Consider the following 20,456-nt stretch of genomic DNA (forward strand, 5'->3'; position numbering starts at 1 on the left):
AAGAACAAAGATTGAGATGAATGAACATGTATTTTCCAAATCAGTTGTACAAAAGGCTTTTGGAACTTTTTGTAATTTTACGGTGTCTATTATACTTTATAGAGCACATTGACTTTTTGTTTAAACTGATTTGCTCGTTTTAGAATTTGAATCTAATATATTCAAGAACATTCAGCATTTAAGTAGAAAACTATAGGAACAAAGAATATTTTGACAAACCAAGATTTAAAACATAGCTGACTTCATATACATTTCCACAAAGCTAGCATAGGCCTAGAATATAAGATTTTCAACCTGAGACATGTCCTTTGCATTCTTCTGTTTGTACAAGTGGCAATGTACCTGACACTATCTTATAAAAATCTTAAGTACTTTTATTATATAGCTTGCATTAATATTAAATACAGCATCAGATACACAAAAATACATATATGACCCAGTCTAAATCTGAAGAGTGTTACTGTAGTCCAAAGTACTTTACAGTTTGCAGCAGGTAACAGGTTACATTTGACCACTGTAATATACAGAAAACAGAGTAGAACCCACAGTTGTAAATATTAACTGCAATTGGTGAAAGTATTTCTTTGTAGTCTTTTCTCCAAACATTCACAAACATCATCACGAATAACAATGAGTTTCTTAAGACACAAGTGTATATTGTATTGTACATTTGCAAATTATTCTTGTGCATGAAAGTATGCCCCATTATCAATTCTTAATTCCCTGTGTTAAATAGTTAATTGGCGAAATATTATATCTATAAAAAAAATAGCCTGCTTTTAAAAAAGACTATATGTAGGTTAAATCATCTCTAAATTAAAAGATAGTTTTTTGTTAACAAATGTTTTCATAAAAATAAAGCTTAAACATTATTCATTTTCAGCCCAGACATCATGATATCTTTTTGAAAAGAACTGTCCTTGTACAGTAAGGGATCACTCATTTTTCAAATTTCATTGTACATAATTTTAGTTAACATGTGAAAATATACCAGAGAATGCCTCTTCCCAAACACTCAGAATGAATTGTTATTCATTTATTTGTCAGATTGCACAAATATATTCTTAGTTCTTTCACACTAGCCAACTACACTTATATTCCAAGCATTAGATTCTTACATACTTTAAGGCACATTATAAATGAGGAATCTCTGCTCAGTCCTGCCTCAGAATTATTTATGGCTCCCAAGCACTTTATGGCTTGGAAGTCTTTTTGTTTCAGAGTCCTAGTGTTAAACAGAAGACAAGCAACATTAGAGCAAGGAGATAAAGAAATCTGACCTATATTTAAAAAAAAAAAAGGAAATTTATAGTCCTTAATAAAATGAGTAATTCCAACTGAACTGCCTTTTCTACTCTAGTTCTGCAATCACACCATTTTAACCAGGAATTGAAGCCAAATCTTTCACCCAGATCCTACCTGTTTTTAAGAGGGATGCCAGCTTGTGACTATACTAAATAGCTTACCAGTAAGAAAATAGCATACGTGTAACTCTTAAGTCTTATTTGATTTTTTAAAAATGTAAACACCATGGAATGTGAAGAACTTAATACCCCACAAGATAGTTGTGATTAAGCACCACAGCAGCTGTCCAACATGAGAAAGACAAACATCCTGCTCTCATGATGTATTGATGCAAGACATATATCTAGCAGCACTGGGATTTACTTTCTGCTTTTAGGGGATCCAGGTCCAGTTTTAATTTATCAACGTCATTCTCTTCATTTGGGAAGGCTTTCAGGTTGGCAAGGATGTTTTCCACCAAGAACCGAGCAGCTTCATCAATGTTGATGTTATCCTAAGGAGACCAGGAGACAAGTTAATGCTTTCCTGCATACAAGGATCAAGAGGGTACATAATGCTTCAGTATAAATACGGTATCTAGATCTCTGCTTTTAGAGAGAATGTTGGAAATAATTTGTTAATAAAACATGTTGCTGTCCTTAGAACTTGTCTTATTTTACATTGTAGACGACCTTTGTAGGAATGCAACAAATTTACAGTTGGAGAAAACTGAATTTATGTTTTCAACATACACTATGTATTGGTGTAGCATCTTTTCTTAGATTTTCTTCATTGCATCAGCCCTGCCAAACAGGCACTAAACATTGTATATGTTCAAACATGACATTGGGATCCATAAAGTGGTTTATTTGAACTGAGAGAAAGAATTGACAGCTGCTGGGCTACTTCTTTCTTGATTCACTATGGTAAAAGGCGAAGACAGTCATCCTGGCTTATATAACTACTGGTATATGAAAGAAATTGGGGCAGAATAAAATTGCCTATTTGGATCTGAATGTACAATGTGTTACTGAGTCCAAATCTGAATGTATCCTTTTCAATAAGAAAACGTGATGCCTCAAGCACATTTTCTCCTAATTAGGTAGCAAGCTGTGGCTAAATCAGGGGTGTCCAACTTTGGCAACTTTAAGACTTGTGCCAGCATGGGAGTTGAAATCCACAAATCTTAGTTGCTAAGGTTTGACACGGCTGGGATAGATGAAGTAAAAATATAGTCATTCCAGACCAAATTATGCAAGTTCTCTTCACTTGGAAGACTAGAGTTTAAGGCAGTTTGTTACTACCGGTTCTGTGGGTGTGGCACGGTGGGGGGTAATGTGACTGGGTGGGTGTGGCCAACTTTTTTTTTTAACTTTTAAAAGCATTTTTTCTACAACTTCTTTGGCCGAAGAGGTTGTAGAAAAAATGCTTTTAAAAGCCTCTGACGATCCCAGCTGAGCTGCGTGATCATCAGAGGCTTTTTTTTACTTTTAAAAGCATTTTTTCGGTCGAAGAGATTGTAGAAAAAATGCTTTTAAAAGTAAAAAAAAAACAGCCTCTGATGATCACACAGCTCAGCTGGGCATGGGGGGAAGGGTGCAGGGATTTTTGTTACCAGTTCTCCGAACCACCCGCCGCCATCACTACCAGATCGGGTGATCCGGTCCGAACCGGGAGCATTTCACCCCTGGTTTAAGGTCGTATTCAGCCAACAAACAGAGTCATAATATACATTAAATCAATCAACCATGATGGTTTTGATTCATACAATATATTAACCAATAATGTACAGTTAATAAAACTGTTATGTTCATACAGCCCACTAAATCACAAAGAAATAAATTATGTTATTGCTTGCCAAGTTGTGAGAACATAGCCCAAAAGAAAACTCTTCACTGTACTGAGGAAGTATTTAGCCACTGAACTTTACAACCTTTTCTCAAGAACAGACCCCAGAAAGAATATCTAGATTTTAATCAAATATCAAATTTTCCATTTCTGAATTTATACTTTTTACTTGTTTTATCATAAGTAACAGATTCACAAGTAGGTATTTAAATGCTTGTTCAGAGCAAGGAATGGTGGCTGCTGCTTTCTTTTTTAGACCAGGGGTCACCAACCTTTCAGACCCACGAAACCCTGCGGACCACTAATATGATCTGCCTAATGACTGGCTGGATGGGCAGGCTAGGTGGTCATTTGATTGGGTGGGTATGGCCAACTCGATGTCACTCACATGGAGGGGTGCCTTGCCAGCCTCTACTTGCCCCTCCCCTCCCAGCCACTCCTCACCTTCCCAGGCTCCTTACAGCCCCAACAGGAAGCAGTTGTTGGAGCTAAGCAGCCAGTTTAGCAGCCAGCTAAAGCTGGCTCAGTTCAAATTGGATCTGGCCAAGAAGGAGGCTCAGCAGAAGCACCTCACTGAGGACTACAAGCATAGGCTTTCCAAGCAGAGGGAAGACCTGCGGGAGTGCATGGCCAGGTACCGGCCCCTGGAGTTCAGCAGGCTGAGATGGTCAGCCAGTTCCAGGCCATGATGCAGTCTCACTGGAATAAGGCCCTCTGGCTCTTCGCCACCAACAGCACTTCCTTCCAGCCTTCGCCCAAAGCCCCACACCAGGAGGCTGAAGTAGACCCCAAGTTGGAATTTCTGCCCCCCTTCAACCCACACAAAAAGACCCCAAAGGGGGAGATTCTCTGTAGCAACACAAATGTTCATTGCACGTATCTGTCCCAGGGGGCATAGTTCGAGGGTCTCTGATTTAGTGCAATATAAAAAATGCAAATAATTTTTCTTCGGACCACCAAAATTTTCTTGTGGACCACAAGTGGTCCATGAACGACTGGTTGGTGACCGCTGTTTTAGACCATATGCATCTGAGCTTTCTGCCAGCAATCACTGTCCCAGGTTGTTGTGTTCTTTTATTAAAAGACCAGCCTGAGTTTGAGTTTTCTTTTGTTCTACTTTCTTCCCATGAGCATTAAAAATCCAAAAATTAAGGACCCAGATCATTTATGTGCACCATAAAAGAACTAAATGAATGAATGCAAAGTTAAAATATGACTCGAAGGGATTATCCTGCTGTGTTCAGCAGCTGGCAAAATTTTTCTTTGCATGCATGCCAAACATCATTAAATAAATATAGGCAATAACAAATCATTTGATGTTGGCAACATTTTTAAACCACTTTGATCTAACTACTCTGACAAATTTGAAGAAAAGAAAAAAGGATTATATAATGATTATCAAGCCCTTAATTATTTATTTTCATTGTTGTTATAGACCTTATAGAGAATTTATTCCTATTTCATGGTTAGCTATCAAGTTATAAAAGATAGAAGATGGAAAATATAGAATTCTACAAGCTCATTATCATTTTTAAGTTTACATGAATTACATGAATTACACTGGATGAAGACTGAAAAAGAATTATAATACATGTGCAGGTCAACATAACTGCAAACATTGGGGCTATTACATTATCAGAAAATGTAGGTTTTCAAAAGAACAGGGGAGGAATGTAGCTGTGTAAGTTTTTAGCTCTTTTTTTAGCTCTCCTTTTGCTGGAAAATGGAGGAAAATATTGCTGGCAATATCCAGTTACAAATCTCTGCCGACTGATCCGTTTGCCCAAACCATTTTAATTTCTTCATTAAAGTTCTTCTTGATTCTTTGAGATCATTGTAACCAATAGTATCTAGAAATCCAGAAAGCAACAAGTTGTGGAATTCTGAATTAGCAGAACCAAACTACAAGACTGGGTTAGGTCAGCAGGCCAGTTCTGAACAAAGAGAGAGGTCCTTCTTTTAGGAATAGCCTTACCTTAGCAGAAGTTTCAAACCATCCAGCAAAGCCCCCCTCTTTGCAGAACTGATTCATCTGAGAAGGAGAAGGATTTTGGCTACTGTCTTTCTTCTGGTCACATTTATTGGCAAGTAGAATGGTTGGGATTGGGCTGCCATTGGGGAGCACTACTTTACTGTCCAAGTCATGTTTCCACTTGGAAACTGCCTCAAATGTTGATCCTCTGGTGACATCGAAAACTACAAAAGCTCCCACAGCTTCCTTATAGTATACTCTGGTCATATTTCCAAAGCGTTCTTGACCTAAAAGATAAATGGGCAAGTATTATAGAATATACTGCGTTTCCCCGAAAATACGACCTACTCAGAAAGTAAGTCCTAGTTTGATTTTTACACATGCGCCCAATATAAGCCCTACTCCCAAAATAAGCCCTAATTAAGATCCCGCCCACTCCAGGGTGCACAGATAAAAATTAAGCTAGGGTGGGGACAGGGGTGAGTGGGGCGGAGCTGCCCTACTGCTTACCTTCGGATAGTTGCAGCCAGGCCTCGCATAGCTTGGCCCATTTCTTCTGAGCTGGCAAGGCTTTCCTGAACGCTTCTGTAGCCAATAACAGAACTCTGGATCAATCCGGAGCTCTGTTTTCAGCTGCAGAGGCCTTCAGGAAAGCCTTGCTGGCCTTGCTGGTCGAAGACGTTCCTGAAGGCCTCTGACAGCAAAAAGGAGGTCGGAGGCGACATGCGCAAGTGAGGTGAGTCAGTGGACGACATCCCCCTGAAAATAAGACCTGATGCCTTTTTTGGTGGCAAAAAAAAAATAACACAGGGTCTTATTTTCGGGGAAACACAGGTAGTATTAAATATTGCTTCCTTAAAGAGGCTGAGGGAGAATATTTGAAATTGAGCAGAATATTGGAAATTGTAATAATCAAAATACTTGGAGAAGTGGAAGGCACTAAATCGGAGTTTTCCTAAATAACTATGGCAAAGCATGGCAAAACAAAGATTAAATGTAAGTACTATAAATTAAGAGTGAATAGTAGGTAAAATATTTAATGTTTATCAGTTCAAAATATAAATGAAATTTTATTCACATTTAAGGACTGAGAAAAGAATAGAATATAATTTGTTCTGTCTAAATTTGAATATGTACATTGTCCTAGACATGTGACGTACACAATTATGCAAAGGTAGAGATATACACAGAAAAAACATTGATATATTTAGGACCCACCAGTCTTAGAGATCTATGGATGAAATTAAACCTATTTTTGTAGGAGACGTGGCAGAGCCAGGGGGAAAAGTTAAACAAGGCATCAGTTTAGAATTGTTACATAGCCACAAAAGAACGAAGTTTGTTTGTTTATTTATTTATTTATTTATTAAATTTATATCCCGCCCTTCTCCCCGAAGGGACTCAGGGCGGTGAACAGCCGAGAATTAAAATCACATACAATATAAAAGTTAAGATAATTAAAAATAAATTAAATTAAACGGCCACCCCAATTTAAAACCCCTAACTATACAATAAAAAACTAACCCATAAAACCTATTCTGGCCAGGCCGGCTTGCTGAAATAAAAACGTCTTCTGGGCCTTACGGAAAGTGCGGAGATCCGGAATCAGCTGTATTCCGGGAGGTAGCTCATTCCAGAGGGCGGGTACTCCCACAGAGAAGGCTCTCCCCCTGGGGGCAGCCAGTCGACATTGCTTGACCGACGGCACCCTAAGAAGGCCCTCTCTGTGAGAGTGTATTGGCCGGTGGGAGGTTATCGGTAGCAGAAGGCGATCTCGTAAATACTCTGGCCCTAAGCCATGGAGCGCTTTAAAGGTGAGAACCAACACCTTGAAGCGCACCCGGAAGACCACCGGGAGCCAGTGCAGCTCGCGCAGGAGAGGTGTTATATGGGAGCGCCATGTCGCTCCCGTAATCACCCGCGTGGCCGCATTCTGGACCAGTTGGAGCCTCCGGGTGCTCCTCAAGGGGAGCCCCATGTAGAGAGTGTTGGCGTAGTCTAGGCGAGAAGTGATGAGAGCATGAGTGACTGTGCATAAGGAATCCTGACTCAGAAAGGGGCGCAACTGGCGTATCAGGGGAACCTGATAAAAAGCCCCCCTGGCCACGGCTGTCATGTGCTCTTCTAAAGACAGCCGTGTGTCCAGGAGGATGCCCAAGTTGCGAGCCCCCTCTGTGGGGGTCAATGACTCGCCCCCAATAGCCAGTGATGGCACCAGCTGGCTATATCGGGATGCCGGCATCCACAGCCACTCGGTCTTGGAAGGGTTGAGTCGAACAGACCCGCACGGCCTCCAGACACTGGGACATCACTTCAAGGGCATCTTTGGGGTGGTTTGGGGTGGAGATGTACAGCTGAGTGTCATCAGCGTACAGATGGCATCGCACCCCAAATCCACGGATGATCTCACCCAGCGGCTTCACATAAATGTTGAACAGGAGTGGTGAGAGGACCGACCCTTGTGGCACCCCACAAACAAGGCGCTTCGAGGTCGACCTCTGCCCCCCTGCCAACACAGACTGCTACCGGTCAGAGAGATAGGAGGAGAACCACCGCAACACGGTGCCTCCCACCCCCAATCCCTCCAGCCGGTGCAGCATGATACCATGGTGGATGGTATCAAAAACCGCTGAGAGATCTAATAGGACCAGAACAGAGGAACAACCCCTGTCCCGAGCCCTCCAGAGATCATCCCCCTTTGAATGCCATTAATGCTTATCTAGTTCTGTCCAGGTACTAAACATTAGTCTGAGCAGATTCCTGTGCATAGACTATAGTAATAAACAATTAAGTAAAACTTTCACATGTGAATCTGGTTTTTCATGCCTGACATTTGAGAACCAAGTGGAATTTAAAAAATCCCTTGCCAGGTCTAAAATTAGTTCCACTTAAATCTGCTGTCAATTTAACAACAATGTAACTGTTTATGGAAAAATCAGTTGAGAATAAATCCAAACAAATATAATCATTCATGACAGAAAATTATAGTTGCGTATAATTTTAATTATATAGTCATGATCTTCATGTAATACTTCATAAAAAAGAGTTGGATTGCTTGCGTTAACACCCAGATATTTACTACGACGGTTGAATTCAGTAAATTACCAGAGAAATAAATATATGTGTTGAGGTGCTAAACCAGATATTTTAAGTGTTCAGTATCATGAGTATCAATAAAAGGAAACCATTTAAGCCCTTCATGTTTCCAGAAAAATGAGAAGGAAATAAAATGTTCTTCATATATTCATTAATGAAATCTAAGAATTTCTTTCTGGAATCCAAAATAATTGGATTAATTTTACTCTGGGCCTTCATTTACAATAGTAATAGTTCATGCTCAAGTAAACAAATTGTAAGATACACTGAGAATGTGTTATATTTCTTACAACAGAAAAAACAGTGATAGGATTTGAATACCTATGGGTCACAAGTATATGGGATGTATGTCAGGCATCTGGGTTTGTAAGATCAACTTTATAACAACAGATATCCTGTAATGTACTCAGTTTTCTGCTTCTGCTGAAACAGAATATATCATCTCTGCTCTGGTCACAAACACCACTGTATGATTACATAATAATACAGATGAATCACAACAAAGATTGAGCCATAAAGTCAATAAAAAAAAATCTTTTGGAATTTTGTCCACATTTCAGAAATCAATGGAATTTTCTCCAAACAACAGTTAAAATCCATTGTTTGATGAATAGGTTTGGACACTGTTTCCCTCAAATCAGATGTTCACTATTCTATATTATCCTCTTTTTTCTTTAAAACCCATTGAATTGGGAGGGAAAAAACTCAGCAGTACCTCTGACTTAGATTTAATATATTCTGAGTCCACACTAACAATCTACAGTTTGGGGGGATTATTACAATTATTATAATCAATAAAGCATATTTTCCTCATACAAGAGTGTTTTGAGAAGCTGAAAAAAGCCATTTGTCATTTAATGGACATTTGATTTTAACAGACAACCCAACCTTCTCCCCATTTGTCTGTTTTACCGTGAGTTGCAATATTATAATACATAGGTTCAGCAACTGTGAAGCGAACTTAGTGAATTCTCAAGGTTTCAATGCCTAAACAACCACAGTAGAAACCTATGCAAGGCTGAGAAAGCAAATATGGACTATAATTAAGAGATTGTTTAGGCAAAAGGCAAATCTCGACTTGTAAAAAGTCTCTGTGCAACTATCTCTTAACCCTAATTCAGTCAAGGTAAAGTACAGATATAAGTAGTTACTGCCAACTTATTCCTTCCTGAATAAAGACTTGAACATGTTTTTTGTCCCGTTGAAAAACAGTAACTACAGAAACAAACCTAAGAGAACCCACAGCTGAATCCTCCATTTAATAATTAAGTTGCCACCAGATGACATAAGAATTTAAAAAGAAAAATGTTAAAAAGCCCGTGGCAACCACTGCCAAGCTTAGTGGCGCTGCAGGGATCACTCGGTACATAAAACTGGATGGCTTAATTAAAGTTTATAAACTATAGTACATATGCTGTATGAATCTATTTAATGATCCTCACAATCATACTTATTCATTTTCCTTTCCTGAAAATACAACCAATTCTAGGTTTTTGGCATGAGGCCCCAAGGGCAGTGTAAATTATTTAATAGCTAGTTTCACCAGCTATCCCTGTAGTAGTATCTTCTACACATGTACACAGATGGCTGTAAGGTCCTGAAGCATATGCGCTCAACCTTCAAACAGTTTCTTTGCTCCATGCATATATTAACACTGATATGTGAACAGTGTTAATTTTGCCTCTTGTACATCTATGCACTGGTGTCAATATCAAATTTTATGTGGCTTCACTTCTCCTATTTACACACACAGTATTTATGCTTGTAGCAACAATAGCAGTAGTCTACATGATCTTTAAAAACACACAAGCATGCTCCTGAAATACTGAACATTTTCTTTCATTTTGTAAGAGAGAGTAACCTATTTTGTTTTGTTGAACCTAATTAATGAAATAGTAATATTGCTTTATCACCTGCTCCAGCTGAACGATGTCTGAAAATAGTAGTTTTGTGAGCCTGGAAAAGAGCACGGCAGCTTTAACAGTTCCAAAGGAATGCTTTGTACATGTTCCTGTCTGTTCAAAAGCACATTTTTTTTCAAATGATTTGCAGAACTCTCATAGCTAATTCCTAAAAACAAAGTTACAACTCTACACTTATAAAGTCTAGGTGATTCTAGTGTCATTTCTTCCCATGATATTCCTTTTCTCCAGCTGCCCACCAGAACAACTAGACACAAGGACAGTTTTTTCCCGAATGCCATTACTCTGCTTAAAAATTAATTCCCACAACACTGTCAAATAATTTACTAAGACTGTACTACTATTCTTCTTCTCTTCCTTATTAGTATCTATCTCTTCCCACTTATTGCTATAACCATGTTTCTTGTATCTTTAAATTTATATTGTTTTTATTTGTTTCCTAGTATGATTTGATAGCTTATTAGTAATCTTGACTATCACTAAGTGTTGTATCTTTTTATTCTCGATGAATGTATTTTATTCTCCTTATATACACTGAGAGCATATACACCAAAGACAAATTCCTTGTGTGTCCTATCACACTTCGCCAATAAAGAATTCTATTCTATTCTCTTTCAAAATTTACCTTGGTAAAGACTGCAAACTGAAGTTAACATCTGTATACAATAATGTGGGAGATTTTAGAACCCATAGTGAAGAAGTATTCTTGTTATTCTAGTTCGTTATAAAGTAGGATTTCCATAAAATATCTGGTACGATAGGTTTAAAAACGTAAGCCTCAAAGTGACGGATCTGCTACAGCTCTTTTTCTTTTATGAAATGTAAAATGACATTGAAGTTCTTAAGCAACAGGGAAAGACCAGCTACAACAGTTAGAGGAATGACCCAATTTATAGCAGAGGCAGTTGTAACCTCTGGTGTGCGCTTCCTCCTAGTTCCTTTAAAGAGATTGAACAGTTTTTTACTCCATTCCAAAAGCTATTAGAATGCCTGCATGTTACAGGAAAGAAGAAGGGGGGAAATAATTTTCTGCATCAGAGCTGTCACTTAATTGTTTGCCAAAGCAGCTTACACATCTGCTTCCGCATTCAATCCATCAGGAAATTGCACAATTATGAGGGAAAAAACTTATGTCTTTATATCAGTTGCAACATGTTGTAAAATTTCAAGGCATTGAGTTATCAGAATAAGTGAATTTTTCACAATTTTTAGATAATACAGTGGCATTATTATAATTCTTAGATTTAACTATGTTTACTTGTAAACATAGTTTACTTAACTATATGTTTTAAGTAAACATAGTTACAAGTAAATGACCACATGACCACGGAGACGTCTTTGGACAGTCTTTGGCTTTGAAACGGAAATGAGCACCGCCCCCTAGAGTCGGGAATGACTAGCACATATGTGCAAGGGGAACCTTTACCTTTACCTTTTACTTGTAAATTATCCCAGGATTCTCTGGAATTCTGTTTATACTTGCAGCAGCTGCATAATGCTTAAAATGTTTTAATAAATAATGCAAATTTGCAATTGCATACTCACAACATTTGCATTAAAAAAATGTTCAGAACTGAATCAAAACCACAAAGTAATTCTATATGACATGTCCTAGTCTTCAGTATAAATCTATGTATCACCAGTGTAATTCAAAAGCATTATATTTACATTTTGGGATTGCAGCTTCTCAGATATTGGCTTCTGCTGTTTAATTTCTTTCCAAGAACTAAATTATTTTCTAAAGAAAAAAGAACAGCAATTAAGGAAAGTAGTAGCCTTTGATTGATATTGTGCGTATTTTCTTCCAAAAAAATTAATGGTAATGTATACAATAAATTTCATTCCATTTTATATTCATTCCTCTAACAGCAGTAGCGTAAAATGACCAGACAGCCATTATAACCAAATGGGGGAATTGCACCTAAGTGTCTCCAAGCCTGTGTCTGTGTTTCTTCCAGTCAGTGTTAACTCTGATGGAATGCCTGGACATCTATGTCTCTTTTGTTGCAGTTTTCTTGGGAAAATTTCAGAAGTGGTTTCCCATTGACTCCTTCCTAGGGTTGAAAGAGTGAGTGACTGGTCCAAAGGCTTTGTGCCTAAGGAGGGACTAGAACTCACAGGGTCCCAGTTTGTAGCCTGGTGCCTTAACCACACCACCAACTGGCATCTACTCAAGCCTACATTTGCTATTATTGCTGAATATTTGTGTGATAAAATCTTATTTTGTGATCCAAGTGATCTTTCTATTTGCCCAAGCATCTGAGTTCCATTGTACAGAATACTCAGAATTTACATTAAGCTATTTTATTTTGTATTTTTTTGATTGCACTATTGATTTTGCTTCTTTTTCCTTATTGTGTATAATATGATCACCAAATTTCTTCGCAGATCTGAAAACAAGAAACATGCTTTGTTGTACAACTGAGAAAATAATGACAGATGAACAGATAAAAACACTGCACATCAAGAACTCATTTCTATGGCTTCAATTTTTCAGTAACCACCAAATGTATAAATTATCTGAAGCTGAAGCAGCAGAAAAATTCTACTCAGCAGCCAGTAACTGACACTGATGCATTTGCAAAAGCTAACTGTATGATGGTGAAAAAGGCAGGATTTTTGTAGAACAGAATTTGTTGCCAGATGTACTGCATTAAAATTCCTACAATCACGAGTTAAGATGAACTTTGGAAGAAGCCAAGATGAACAAGGCTGTTATAAAACCACACAACTCTCCCTATCTTCTCTGTTAAATCATCTTCAAACCTAGTTAAATCACATACACTGCATGCAGAAAAAAGCCTTTCCACACAGGATGAAGATTTAATATAGGCTTTTATTGTTTATTTATAGTGTCTATAGTTTATTTTCCCAGATGTATAATTCACTTCTGAAAAATCCTCTCTACTCATACATTGAACATTTGTTCTTTATTTTAAAGGACTCAAATTTCTAGTACATTGACAAAGAAAAAGGTTTTTATTTAAAAAAAAAAACTTGCTTCCTTAGAAGCAATCTGAAAATGTGCTAAAATTAAGGCTAGAGGATTTCCATTCACAAGGGTTTCCTCATGTGATAATGGAATGAGCAGTCACTTCCGTATTTTACTATGTCCTTCCACAACATAAAACTAAAGCAACAAGCCACAGGAATTCCTTCATGCATCAAGCACTTCTTAGCCATGTATTCCTGAGGTCGTCTGTAGTACTCAGCCCCCATTGGGAGAGCAGCTCAAATACAATCTGCTTTTGCAGAATCCACTAATGTAAGTTAAGCAGGCAAATTATTTGGACCAAGATCAAAAAAGCTACTTTAGACATACTTGGGTATTGGCACGTCCCCAGAAATAGCTTCTCTCAACAGCTGACTCTCAAGTTGTATCAAAGCATAGAGCCCAACATGATCTGAACCATGATCCCACTTTAGAAAGGCATTCACTGAATTTTACTGGATGAAGCAAGGGGGGGGGAGGCTGAAGTGTTATAGCAAGAAATTGATTAAAAGATGTGGTTCAACACCATTATCAATCTCGTTCCCAAGTAATTTTTTCAGTAAACAAAGATGTATTAATTTACAACCCACTATAAATTTGGGAGGTTAGAGACTGGTAATGTCTATTAAAAATAGTACAAATTAGATTAAAAATCTAGGCCTTTGTTAACAGGGGAAAAGAAAAAAAGACCCTATTTGCATAAGAATTAGTATGTCTCCTTAATTTCAGTACTTTTCCATTTGTATGGGGTAGTTGTACTCTTTGAACTGCAGTGTGAACTCAATCTTCTCCAAACAGTATCTTTCAAACTTATAATCGCCAGTTAGAAGTGACTGAATTTACTGGCCAGGGATTAGGAGAACTAGAAATCTAACAGATTTAGAAAACACTAGGTTGGGGATGGCTAATGTTCCTCTATAAAGATCATGATCTCCCTACTGCATACACTTTTAACTTCTATCTAGGGTTTATTTTAACCCCCCCCACCCATATGACTTTCCTCTTTATATTTAAATGGTACACCCATGTGTGTACCATTTTTCTCTACAAGCTTTAAAATGGAAGAAACTGGGTTTGGTTACATTAGCATTGTTTTAGCAGTGCTTTCCACAATCATTTAAAAATAAAGCCACTGGCAGAATCTGTACATTATACAAACCATGATATGGTTTTCCCAAAGGTGCTTTTACAAAGGCAGCTAGACTTTCTTGGTGTTTGTTTGTTTGCTTTTTGAAAACACTGTTTCTCATCAAAGAAGCTTCTTCAATTTAACTTGGATGAGAAGCAAAACATTTTCAAAGAAAAAAACCAAGAAAGTCCAGTTGCCTTTTGGAAAAGCATCTTTGGAACAACCATGACCTGGATGATTGACAACCTCTATAGACATAATATGGTTTCCTTCTCTTTGCCTTAGCTTTAACTACAAATCAAGGCTTATACTTATGGTTTATAAAACTGGCCTAACACTGTATAAACCTTGGCCACTATGGCTTATACACACACTGCACACACTAACACACTCATATGTGTTACAATGAAAACATGTGTTCTTTCCCCACCTTGGAACAATATACAAGTATTTCAATTAAGGGAATTTGATTTATATTGAACAGTAATGTACTTATAAACAGGGTGGATTTGATTTAAATCGAGTCGATTTAAATCATGATTTAAATCATGATTTAAATCACTAGTAAAAAGACTTGATTTAAATCAACTCGATTTAAATCATAATTTTTAAAGAGCAACTGTCATCTCTGCTACTCCTTTGACCGGTGTTGACTCACCAATAGTCCCAGTGTTGCAGAATATACAGCCTTGTGCTACATAACTTAAGCTCCATTTCATGCTGAATAAACTAAATTATTTATGTATCTTAAATAGAAAACTATCTTACGACAGATTTTTACCCCAAAAGTTTTTTATTAAAATAAATTCAATAAAAATCAAAAAAATCTGATTTAAATCAAAAAATCCAATTTAAATAAAAAAAAATCCGATTTTTTTGATTTTTTTAAAAAAATCATTGATTTTTATCCACCCTGCTTATAAACCTTTCATTTCTGCTTATATAAGTACTCAAGTTGGCTAACAAGAATAGTGCAATAAAGCTTATAGAAGGGCACTTTTTGAGACCACAAGACAGAATATATATACACTGTATATGCCCAATCTCTTAACCTGAATAAAATCTAGCAGATGAATTTGAGCAACAGGTACTAGGTTGATATGTGTTAACTTTGATTAAGGGGCACTTATTTTCTATTTTGTGCAAAGATGTTGTGTGATCCAGCCTGTTAGGCTAATTTATGGCTGAGCTGTGCAAATACAGAAAATCAGTTAATTAAGTAACCAGGTAAAATGTGTTTCAGGAATGTAGCCAAACCGAACAAGCTCTCTCCTCAATTTGCCTGTTTTGCAGACAAGGAATTCCCAATCCTAGTCTCTTCCCCTTCCGCATAAATCTGCTTAGCCAGCATGGCCAAAAGTTAGGATGGATTTATAGTCCATCCCAGCCAAAGGCCACCAGCAAGAAGTAATTAGACAGAAGGCAGAGGTCTCCTAAAGGAGCAGTATTGCTGGTAAGCTTTATTGGCAGATTGCCTGGAAGCACCCAACACGCTAATAATTCAGTTGTGTTGAAGTTTTGAAAAGATGCCATTGGTGAAGTTTGAAAAAAGTGTGAAAGGCATTTCTGAAAACCCAATATAAAACCAACTAAACCTGTTGTGGATTGGCTACTCTGTAAGAAGCGAGCAAACCACAAAAAGTAGCATAGCATCTACTAGGCACTGACTAATTAATTTCTTACATTCTTATATATTCCAGGAAAACTGTTGTGCTATATATCACATTATCTCTACTCCCATTTACAAATAGGAAGCATCACTCATGAATAGGTGGGGGATGCTAACATGTCCTTTTCTTTGCCATACAATTATCCCAGCATGTCAATGAAGAACTAATGTGATTTTCTATCCTAGAGGAAATCATTCTGACTTTGAAGGTTAGGTGTAACCTCATTTTAATAATACTTCAGGTAGCCCCTGCTTAAGGAACAAAGTGGTCATTAATCAAGATGCGATGTGACCATTTCACTTAATAACCACACTCAGCACTCCTAGTTGTGCTTGTAAAGCAATCTGATGGATCATTAAGTGGAATCCCAAGTAAGGGACATGGGGTGCCTCAAGGGATTGGAGGAGCCCCAGCACAGACTGTATGTGAGTGTCTCTTGGCTCAGGAGCTGAAAATCCTGTCAGATTCCAAGCAGGGTTTTCAACCCCTGAAAAAAGAGATACCCACATTTGCCCTGTGTTGGGTCTTCGTCACCGCAAGGCACTCCACATTGCTTGCTGTACTTTATTATGCTGCCACTCCGCTCAGAAGCTGTAAATCCTCCTTGCCAAAACCCAAGCAGGATTTTCAGTCCCTAAGCAGGGAAACACTCACACGGGCCTCCCCTGCCTTAAGGCTCTCTGTACTCTTACCTTACCTTACCACACTGCCTCTCTGCTCTGGAGTTGTAAATCTTCTGTGGCTGAAAAATGTTGCTTGGATTTGGGGACAGACCTTTTCATTTAAAGGGGGGAGACTCCTCTCAGCAGGTGGCATTGGCTTGCAATCTTCCATGATAGCGTCCCCATTGACTTTCTGGGGAAGCTGGCAGGAAAAGATTGCCAATGGCATTTGGCAATTCAGCCATAATTGTGAATGGGTTGCCAGGTGCCCAAATTCCAATCACATAACCATGGAGTGCTGCAATGGCCATATTTTCGGTCATGGGTTTGGAAATTCCTTTGTTCAGCACCTTCATAATTTTGGTCATTGAATGATCATTAAATAAGGACTACCTGTGGCACTGACTTTAAGATGGACTTTGGGCTGCAGACTTCATGCTAAAATATTTTCTCCTTGTAGTGTCTCATCCTATTTTTAACACCATATCTAAAGAAAAATAAAGCAAATTCATGTGCTTTTGTGATGTCCTAAAATTTATTAACGATAGTAAAAAGATTTCTCATTTGTGCAGAATTTTAAGTTCAAAAGATTTATAGTTTAAGGCTGTAAATAAAGCAGACTGTAATTACATATAGACACATGAAGTGAAAAATTTTACTAGTACTTTTCAGTTTTATTTAGTATCTTCTTGTTGAACCTAGAAGGCTTACACGCTATTATGCTCTTTTGAGTTGCTTTAATAAATGTATTGGCCTGATATGGATTAAAGAGGATTTAAATGAACAATCTCATGTTACTTGATTTCTATAATGGGAATTATAGTCTGAACTAGTTTAGTCAGCTTCTTTCACTGGACAGTTTATTTTTAATGTTTTAGAAATCAGCTTTAAACAAGTTATTCTCCAATACTTAACCATACTCTTCTATGTGCCTCAAAGTTTTGATGGTGTACTAGCTGAAAATTTGTCTTTGTATCTCAAGTATTGCAATATATGGGTTTGACAAAGACAGAGGAGTTGTGCAGAATGACTATCACATGTTGCAACCGGAGTCACACCCTTTTACAAAAGAAAAAAGAAAAAAAAAAGCAATTTGTGGAGAACTACATTTGGCTCATGATAACATTCAATACTGCTAACAAAATGCCATCTGTAAATCCTATGCTACATCAACTGTCTTTTTTATATATTACATATATATATATACACACAATTGTTATTCAGATAAATTAAAGCAATAACTAAACTATTAAATATATTCATGTGGCAACTATTAGCATTCTTATTCCCTTGAAATTGAAATAGGAGTAGAAGGGGCCTAGCTGGATCATGGGGAAGTATTTCTCTATTGCTTACAAAATCTGATGAATGATTTTGCAAGCAATCTGCAAACAATACCAAGTTTTCCAGAACAATACTCATAATATGCAAACACATCTTTGAACAAAGATTTCATAGATGTAAAAAGATATAGCATTATTTTCCATTTTTTCCTCAAAGGTTTATTTCCTACCATTGGGATACATTATCTAATAGTTTAACTAAATAGATTTTTAAGCTTCAAAAATTAAAACCTCAATTGAAAGGAGGATTTGTAAAGGCTGCAAAATGTTTGTTGCATGTTGGCTAGGGAATTCTAGGAGTTGAATTCCTCACATCTTAAAATAGTCAAGATTGAGAAATGCTGCTTTAGCCACTCCACTTATATAATGATCAGTAGTTCACAAAAGCACATGCCTTTTATAAAATGCATTACTCTAAAAAATATCAACTCTAATAATATCTAGCTGTAACCCCCTCATTGTCCCCAACGATCCCAAACAGGTCCCAAACAATCTACTTACACCTAGTTTTAGGAGCAAGATTAGAGTCTAGAATATGTCTTTCATTTAGCTCTGTAAAAAGGTTTAAAGGCAGAATCTGACAAATATCTAAGAGACAAGTAATTTAATTTGACTTATCCATAAGATCACACAAAACAAAGCAATATAAAACTTCATACTAAAGTTCTCTGCAATTTACCACTTCCAGAACTTTAAGCAATGAAAAAAAAGCAAGCTGAAAAAAAGTCTCACTGTTTACTGACTAGGAGAGCAAATGTTATAAATCTCACAACTGCTTTTCAGATATTTACTATTTTCAAAGTGACCACCGGTAAAACAAAGAAATCTCTTCCAGTTCTTCTCAAGACTATCTTGAAAATTATAAATGCAACACCAAAGTATGTGTGCTTCCCTAAGCCATGCCATAGCTGTCACCATCAAACAGATGAAGCTTTCCCATCATCAGCATGAAAAAAAAGTTTTAATCTTTTGAAATGCTGCTATCAAACAGCTGTTCAGAAAGCACTTGGCCAGAGGGAAGGAGGGTTGTTTAAAGCTGGAAATGTAACAAAAACCTTATATATTTGCCCGTCTTTAAAATTTGTGTGAAGGTTTATTAACCTCTGGCATTTTTCCTGAATGAATTACACCTTCTTCATAGAACAAAAGGAAGTAGGTAAACTAAAAAAAGAAAACTCCTATGTATGCCAGTGAACATAACGATGTAAATTTACACAGGATCAAAGATACTAGTAAGTATATTCAAAACAAATAAGATTCTTCCAAGTTAGAGCAAACATACATACTCCCAGAATCCTTAACAAGCTTCCCCCACCTCCAGTATAGTACAATTCAACCTAGCACAATTTATTCTCATACTTTCTCTCGAGCTATATAGAAAGGAGCAAGAGACGGATTTTAGAAATTGAGTAAGGGACCTGAAATTGCCAGCTGCCTGCAATTACTGCAAGTTCAAATCTCACCAGGCTGAAGGTTGACTCAGCCTTCCATCCTTTCGAGGTAGGTAAAATGAGGACCCGGATTGTGGGTGCAATAAGCTGACTTTGTATAAAAAAGAACACCGCTTAGGGGGGGCCGAAAGCCCTACTAAGCAGGTATATACAAAAGTATGAAGGCTGTTGCTTAATGCATTGTAAGCCGCCCTGAGTCTCCGGCATATAAATCGAACTAATAATAAGTCGAAGCCTCCCCAATTCTTTTCAGGGAAACTCAAGGCACTATGCCCCGTGGTCTTTTATCTTATGGAAGGAAACCAGTTGCAACTTGCTCACAAGGTCTCAGAATATGCAAAAGGGGGGCAAAGGGACTTTCCCCCCTTCCAGCTGAAGAAATCCAGTCTGGCCGGATTGTCCATTTTCCAGAAGCCCAATTTCTCCTGCCCTCTTCTCACCTGCGATGTCCCAGAGCTGCAACCTGACCAGAGTCCTGGTGTCCCAATTGAGGACTTTGAGAGCGAAATCCACCCCGATGGTAGCCCGGTAGTGCTGAGAGAAGAGCTGGTGGACGTAGCGCTTGATGATACTTGTTTTGCCGACACCCAGCTCCCCGATGACTAAAACCTTAAAGAGATGTTCCCGGTTCTCAGGCACTCCGACGACGCCTCCGCCTCTCTCTGCTCCAGCCATTCCGGCTTCGCCAACTTAAGCCGGCTTGCAACCCTTCCACGACCCGCGCTCGTGCGAAAACCCAGCAGCGGCGGGAGCACGAAAGGAAAGACGGGAGCGCTCCCTCTCGCGTGGATTTCCCACCCGCCCCCGACTCCGGGAGCTTTCTTTGTCCAACGCCGCTTCCTTGGCGGGAAGAGACGTTCCCGACGGCCGGCAGACACGGAGGGGGAAAAAAAAAAGAAGGCGGGAACCACCTGACTGGAGTCACAGGACGCGGAAACCCGGCGAGTTATAAAACTTGTGAAAGGGGGCGGAGAGGCTGTTCGCTCCCCGCCTTTCAGAGACGCTTCTTCGCTAGGGGAGGAAACTTAGGCAAAAAGTGCATTTCTCTCGGCGGCTTTTATTTTGAAAGGAAAAGGGGGGGAGGGAG

At 38.2% G+C, this 20,456-nt stretch overlaps 1 protein-coding gene across 1 annotated transcript; it reads right to left on the bottom strand.

The window, feature by feature from the left end:
* Nucleotides 1-353: 353 nt before the first annotated feature.
* On the bottom strand, nt 354-20,235 carry RAB32 (RAB32, member RAS oncogene family). Its single transcript, XM_070952033.1, has 3 exons — nt 19,810-20,235; nt 5,108-5,391; nt 354-1,798 (listed from the first exon to the last, which is right to left on the bottom strand). The coding sequence occupies exons 1-3, from the start codon at nt 20,042-20,044 to the stop codon at nt 1,649-1,651; spliced, it is 669 nt and encodes a 222-aa protein (XP_070808134.1). The 5' UTR covers nt 20,045-20,235; the 3' UTR covers nt 354-1,648.
* Nucleotides 20,236-20,456: the final 221 nt, after the last annotated feature.

Source organism: Pituophis catenifer, unplaced genomic scaffold (assembly GCF_029215685.1).
Source record: "Pituophis catenifer annectens isolate HBS135680 unplaced genomic scaffold, rPitCat1.0.hap2 SCAF_1, whole genome shotgun sequence".
Classification (NCBI taxonomy): Eukaryota; Metazoa; Chordata; class Lepidosauria; order Squamata; family Colubridae; genus Pituophis; species Pituophis catenifer.

Excerpts from the sequence above, each read along its gene's own strand:
- RAB32 (XM_070952033.1), bottom strand. The coding sequence starts at position 20,044 with ATGGCTGGAGCAGAGAGAGGCGGAGGCGTCGTCGGAGTGCCTGAGAAC. Across the intron at positions 5,392-19,809 it reads GCAGCTCTGGGACATCGCAG|GTCAAGAACGCTTTGGAAAT; the intron begins GTGAGAAGAGGG and ends TTTATCTTTTAG. Across the intron at positions 1,799-5,107 it reads GGTTTGAAACTTCTGCTAAG|GATAACATCAACATTGATGA; the intron begins GTAAGGCTATTC and ends TGGTCTCCTTAG.